At 36.8% G+C, this 7,286-nt stretch overlaps 2 protein-coding genes across 2 annotated transcripts in view; one reads left to right on the top strand and one right to left on the bottom strand.

Annotated features, from left to right (window-relative positions):
• Positions 1-59: 59 nt before the first annotated feature.
• On the top strand, positions 60-1,979 carry GSBLH_T00006157001 (uncharacterized protein; the record flags this gene model as incomplete). Its single annotated transcript, XM_013039241.1, has 1 exon — positions 60-1,979. One exon carries the CDS (start codon positions 60-62, stop codon positions 1,977-1,979), a length of 1,920 nt encoding a protein of 639 aa, XP_012894695.1.
• Positions 1,980-2,816: 837 nt separating this feature from the next.
• Positions 2,817-7,286, bottom strand: part of GSBLH_T00000944001 (uncharacterized protein) — a gene marked incomplete at both ends in the record, with an annotated part of 6,360 nt that continues 1,890 nt past the window's right edge. The window contains one exon of the mRNA XM_013039240.1: positions 2,817-7,286. This exon is cut by the window's right edge and continues 1,890 nt beyond it. Within this exon, the coding sequence (XP_012894694.1) occupies positions 2,817-7,286 (4,470 nt within the window).

Below are 7,286 nucleotides of genomic sequence, written 5' to 3'. Positions count from 1 at the left end.
AAGAAGGTTTTACATTGCTTAAGAAGGTATATTATTCATCTAACAAGTATATTCTTCGTATGTATATCAATGAAGATAATGGTTCATATGAATATATTGATATTGTTAATGCTGATAATGATGGTTTAGGATGGTACTTTGAAGGAGGTTTGAATGTAATGTATGGAAAGAAAAATGAAAACGGTAAAAGAGAAGGAATCTGTACTTTCTATAAACTACCGAACAAAAATGAGTTGGATTCAATATTCAAAGGAATGCGTGTTGAATATGATGAAAAGAAACTGGAATCGTATTTGACAAAGAAAGTAACATACAAGAATGGTGTTCTCGAAGGTAATGCATGTTATAATGTGAATGGAACTAGAATTGAAATGGTTATGAAGAATGAGAATGGTTATGAAGGTATAAGATATGAAAAAGGAAGGACTATTATTTATAATGATGATGCTTGCGTGAAACGATTAACAACTGAAATCTATCGAGGAAGTATAATCATATATGAATATAATGATGGAAAAATGGAATACATTTATGATGGTCAAGGAGTAGGAGAATTATTGATAAACAAAGATTATAGATGTTGGTTTGAAGGTGAATGGCGTAACAATAAGATGTATAAAGGCAAGCTTCGATTTGCTAAAGATGGTCGTATAATCGAAGGTGAATGGCTAAATGGCGAGATTGATCCACAATTTGAATACACAATCCGATTGAATGAAAGAGACTATAAAAAGAGTACACTATATAGAAATTATGGAGAACACAACGTGACTGAATGCAATATCGATGGAAGAGAATACAAGTTGGAAAAGAGAGATCGTTTTATCTATTGTACAGTGAAAAGTGGCACCGAATTACTCTACGAAGGATTTGTGATGAGTAAAGCAAATTCAGAACACTTGATATCGAATACTGGAATGGTACCTAATCGATTTGTGAAATGGGAATACATCCCACATGGAGCAGGCCAAGAATATGAAAATGGGAAATTGAAGTATGTAGGTAGTTATGTGTTTGGAAAACGTGAAGGAAACGGAACAGAATACAAAGAAGATGGAAAAACACTATTACTTTATGGAAATTGGAGAAATGACCAATATGAGAATGCAGCTTATTATCAAAACGATTTAAAGATAGAATGTAACTTTGGTGAATTTACACAAGTTCATAACGCTTCGATTTATCAGAATGCAATAGTGTCCAAAAATGGTATACAATTGTATCAAGGCTCGATACATTTTGTGGGACATGATATGAAGCCAGTCAAAGGAATTTGGTACATAAGTTTCCTTGGTAATTCTCGGTATTCTATGAAATCATCTGAGTTGCGAGACAATAAAATCCATATCAAGAATGCTATGTTTGAATACACTGGTTCGATAAAACTCGAAGATTTTGATTTCAATCTGTCAATAGAAGGAGAGGGTGAATTGATGTATGATGGGTTTGCATATAATGGTGAATTTGAAAGTGTTGAAACTATAAAAGAATGCACACTAAGTCGAGTCATGTCCAATGGTCAGAAAGTACCATTTTATTATGGTGAAGTGAAATGGTTGATGATGTATGCTGGAATTCTATTTGATGCCAATAATATTTCTGAGGGATTATTTAAAGATAATAAATTGATCAATGGATATGTTTTCGATACTGCTGGTTATTTGAAACAAATTGTAGGAGATCCAAGTGGTTATGAAGCACTTTATTCTGAGAAGAAGTACAAGTATCGCGAGTTATTCCAAAAGAATCATGGAGTTGTTTTACGTTATTCAACAACTCAATCTACTGCTACGAATCGATCCACACCCAATGTGGGCAATCCTAGCAATCAATCTACATCCAATGTGGGCAAATATAGAAGTCAACCCACACTCAATGTGGCAACCTCTAAAAAGACTGATACTCAAGAGAAAAAGATTGCTAATGGTTCTGCCGTTATCTACAACGAAGGTGGTAAGTGCTTAATCAGAATGACATAAAAAATGCTTTTTGAATACACCATATTTTGTTCAAATGTCCAAATATGTGTATTTCGAGACATGCAAAAGTAACCAATCGAAATACAACGTCAGATATTCTAGTTGAATTTTTATTCATTATGGAATGAGACTAGGGATCAGTTATGAAAAGCAATTAATAATGAATAAACTGTGTTTGACTAATTGATTTTTGTAGTTACTGCATTTAGTATATGATTCTGAAAGGTTCACTATCTCTGGCTCATGCCAGTTACACTTACCAAGAGAAATTTTCCTTTTTTGTAGATGTATTATTATTCGAAACAATGACAGAAATATGAATAATATTGGGTGATAAAGAAGTATTCCATTTCGGAATTCTTAGAGTCTTAAAGGATATTCAGAGTAAGTTTTTCAATTTACTGTAACATAGATATGTGAAATATCCTGTGAGAATTGAATAGTACTAATAATAATGCTATACTCCGTTTACATAAAAAAAACTATTGGAAAATTAGATTAAATTGTGAATTTAATACAGAAGGAAAGCCTTTATTATTAAATCAACTCATAATAATTAAAAGTATACGCAAATAAACACACAATAATATTTGTATATCCAAATCAATCTGTGGTATTATTTTGAATGTATTATTTGAGTTGTTGAACACCACACTAATGAATTAGTCAGTATAGTTTTATGCTAGTTAGGATTATCTATTATACGGAAACTTAAAAATGTTAAGCTATAAAAGCAAGTTCAAAAAGGTAATATCGTTTAATTTGAGTATCTAGACCAACATGGATAATCAACAAATAAATATACAAAAGCAATTATCCCTGCACTTGTTTCCATTATTAAACCAGCAATAGAATCCATTCAGCCATATCGAGCTGATTTCCAAAAAAGGTATCATCCATATTCACAACTGAGCTACACTGGAACATGTAGGCATTGTAGGCATTCACGTTGCTTAGAGTGAAGGTCAAGGACTGAGCGGCTGTTTGCCACTCCACACTATCCTGGCTATCCAGCATCACCCATTCGTCGCTTTCGTTCTTTCTACCGAAGATCTTCCACGTGTTGCAAGCCGCAGCTGTCGAATCGCCGTTAGTGAGCACATACTTGTTCATCGTGTATTCATCGCCCTCAGGGAACGTGTAGATCACTTCCACAGGGAAATCTGAGCTCGTCACAGCGGCTCGGTACTTGGTAGAAATCGAGTTATCGAACAGGTTCTGAATCCAATATCCAAACATACCAGGTAGGTTCGAAGTAGCCTGACCGCTTCCAACCAGCGATTGTTCATAGATCGTGAACTCCACAGAGCACTCGAAGTGCTCGGCCTGACCAATCTGACCCTCAGCAGCGTGCATTTCCACAGCGAATTCATACACACCATTCACAGCAGAATAAGCGTCCAGAGACAGGCGGAGAATGCGGTACACATTGCTCTCCTTCAGTTCGGTAGCCTGCGTCGTTGCAGTAATCTCTCCAGCGGGCAAGTTGAAGCGAGAAGCCTCGATTCCGTTCACATAGAACACAAAGCCACCGTTCGTCTTCACCTGGATGATCACAGATTGGAATCCAGCTCCAAACAACGTGTAACTCTGACGGAAGTAACGCGTGATCGAAGAAATAGCCGGGTACTCCGAAATCAAACTCCAGTTCACATTCTCCGTGGTCCAGCTCGTGCCCACCATGGCCTCCGAAGAGTATTTCCAAGCAGCTCCAGCCTCAATCACTTCAGGAAGAGCAAACATTGCAGACTCTTCAGCACCCACAACAACCTTCCTGTACGATCCAAGCAAACTGCCGTAGAAAACACGAACCATCGAATTCTCAGCCCAAACCTGTTCATTCGAATTCGTCATCACAATCGTGTAGAGACCGCGAGTGATGTACAGGTTCACTACACCAGCAGCACAAGTAGTCTGACTATAGATAGCATGGTCACGCGTAGCTCCCTCATAAATCGTAAAGCCTTCAGAATCCGACGAGTTACCACAAGAACGAATCAACATGATTTGGAACTGTTCTTGAGTATCATCAGTGGGAGCCATAGTCGTAGGGACTTCAGTGTAAGCCATACCAAAGTTGAAGACCGAGTTCGTTTGAAGGTATCCACTTTCCATTACAAATTCCAGAGAAAGATCTCCGCTCTTCAAAATCAAAATAGAACCCGTAGACCATCCATTAAGGCCAGAATCACGCATCACCAAAGTGTGCTCAACAGGATTGATACACAAGTATCGAACCTCAGTTGTGCAAGAAGCCTGAGCGATAAGAGCATTTCCATTCGTATCTCTTCCTTCATAAATTTCAAATCCTTCTTCTTCAGGTATAAAACCACAATCACGAATAAGTTCGACCAACACTTCTTCACCATCACATTCAGGAATTGAGTTTAGCTGTACCAGGGCTTGAACATTGAAATTTTTGGTCAGAGTATTTGTCTGAGTGTCTAATTTGAAGGATATAGATTTATTCCCATTACTTAGTTTGAGCGATGACTTATTACTCCAACCATCTCCATACGAATCTCGTAGTATTATCGTATGTTCAACCAAGTTCATACACAAATATGTTATTCCACCAATGCATTCAATCTGAGAGTAAACCACATTACCCATATTATTTCCAGTTCCTTCATATATCTCAAATGATTCTTCATGTGGATAGTCAGAACATACTCGTATAAGTTCGACCAATATTTTTCCTTTATCGCATTCATCAGGAGCATTATTAGTAAGATTTGGTATAATAAGATCCAGAGTTTCAGCATTTACAACATATTTTATTGAGAATAATGGTCGGAACTGCAAATTCAGGTTAGAATATTCATTACTTAATACCAGAGAGGAACCAGTACTCCAACCATTTGGAGAATAATTATTTAACAAAAGAGTATACTCTCCGGGATTCAAACATATGTATGTTATTATATTAACACAGGCAGTTTGCTCATATACAATATTATCTACTCCATCATCAGTTCCTTCATATATTGTCAGTAATTCGTTTTCCTTCCAATACCCACATGTGCGACGGAGCTGAGTCAAAAATTGTCCTTCATTACATTCAGGTAAAGTCACTGTCGGAACTAATGTAGTTGGATTCAAATGGGAAGGATGAAAACTACAATATTCAGATATAGAAATAGTGTGCAAAATAGGACATTCCAGATTTAGCTGAAAAACTCTTGGATAGACGCTGCCACATAAATACAGCTCTTGAAGAAACACATAATTCAAATTGAATACACTCACATCACTATCATCGTTATGTGTGATAATCAGTTTGGTAATATTTCTAGGAATATTTGCCATAGAAGCCATAGTATCATAAGCAGTAAATACTTCTGTTAGATGTGATTGAATATTAGAAGATGAAGTAAGTGTTGCTGATGCAGGAATTATATTAGTTGTATTAACAGCTGTAGATGTTGAATAATCAAATGTAAATGTTTTTCTAAGTATCCCAAATTCCAGTGTGTAATTAATAGACTTGTCTTCATAATTAATTAAAAGTAATGATCCATCACTCCAACCATCTTTAAAATAATCATGCATTACAATGGTATGTGCAATAGGCTTAATGCAAATGTATTTTCTTGCTACACTACAAAAACTCTGATTGAATAAAATACCACTAAAAAAGGGATATGTTCCTTCAAAAATGACAAATGATTCTTCTTGCACATATGTACTACAAGTCCGAACAACTTCGATTAATAATTCATTCTGTTTACAGTCAGGAATACTATCAGGAAGTGACTCAGTGAGAATACGAGGGGAAGTATTAGTATTGCTTGAGAAAGTAGAACCGCATATAACGAAATCATTTAATAATGGGGCATTAATATTTAAACTATTCATATATGGAAAAGCATCATCATTAATGTATAAAGCCTCCAAATCATGAAAATCTATATTCAACTCAGTCAAATCACTATTATTACAGTGCTTGAAAATCAAATATTTAACATTTTTAGGAATTCTTGCAAATGTTTCTTTATTATCGTATGCACTAAACATAACAGCGGGATACAATATTGGATAGTTTCTCAATGCAGGAAACAATGCCAGTCCATAATTTATATGTGGAATATTAACAACTTCCAATATTTCAAGAGATGGGCAATTCATCGTAAAGGCGTGGGAAAAAATAAAATGATAGGTATTTATATACATTTCTTTTAAATATGGAAATTGAAAAGTTATGTCATTACCGCTATTTATGACATAAATGATTAGAATTGTGACATTGTTTGGTATATTATCGGAAAGAGTCGAATTTAAATATGCAACGTGTATTATTTTCGGAATAGAATTAATCGGAGACTCCGTCAATTCTAATGTGAAAACATGAATTACAGTACTGCTTCCACTAGTTACATTATACTTTAGAGTCTTTTTGTCAGTCCTCAAAGTGATCGAAGAACCTCCCGTCCAGCCATCACCCCATGAATCACGCATAATAATTGTATGTTCAACAGGATTAAGGCACAAATAAATCATTTCAGATGTACATATGTTCTGACTGTACACAACTGAGCTTGAAGAAGGATAGTTTCCCTCATAAATCTCCAATGATTCTTCAAGAGGATAATCACCACATACACGTATAATTTTGACCATATTTTGTTCTTTGCTGCATTCAATTTGATATGGAAACGTTGTAGGAGTAGGTGTTGGAGTAGGAGTTGGCGTCATTGTTGGTGTTGGCGTCATAGTTGGAGTTGGCGTCATAGTTGGAGTTGGCGTCATAGTTGGAGTTGGAGTAGGAGTTGGAGTAGGAGTAGGTGTTGGAGTAGGAGTTGGCGTCATAGATGGTGTTGGCGTCATTGTTGGAGTTGGAGTAGGAGTTGGAGTAGGAGTAGGTGTTGGAGTAGGAGTAGGCGTCATAGTTGGAGTTGGCGTCATAGTTGGAGTTGGCGTCATAGTTGGAGTAGGAGTTGGAGTAGGAGTAGGTGTTGGTGTTGGAGTAGGTGTTGGAGTAGGTGTTGGCGTCATAGTTGGAGTTGGAGTAGGAGTTGGCGTCATAATGGGTGTTGGAGTAGGAGTTGGCGTCATAGTTGGAGTTGGAGTAGGAGTTGGAGTAGGAGTTGGCGTCATTGTTGGAGTAGGAGTTGGCGTCATAATGGGTGTTGGAGTAGGAGTTGGCGTCATAGTTGGAGTTGGAGTAGGAGTTGGAGTAGGAGTAGGTGTTGGTGTTGGAGTAGGTGTTGGAGTAGGTGTTGGCGTCATAGTTGGAGTTGGAGTAGGAGTTGGCGTCATAATGGGTGTTGGAGTAGGAGTTGGCGTCATAGTTGGAGTTGGAGTAGG

Source organism: Blastocystis hominis (assembly GCF_000151665.1).
Source record: "Blastocystis hominis, Singapore isolate B (sub-type 7) whole genome shotgun sequence assembly, scaffold_1".
Lineage (NCBI taxonomy): Eukaryota > Bigyra > Opalinata > Blastocystidae > Blastocystis > Blastocystis hominis.
This window is presented reverse-complemented; position numbering and strand designations above follow the sequence as displayed.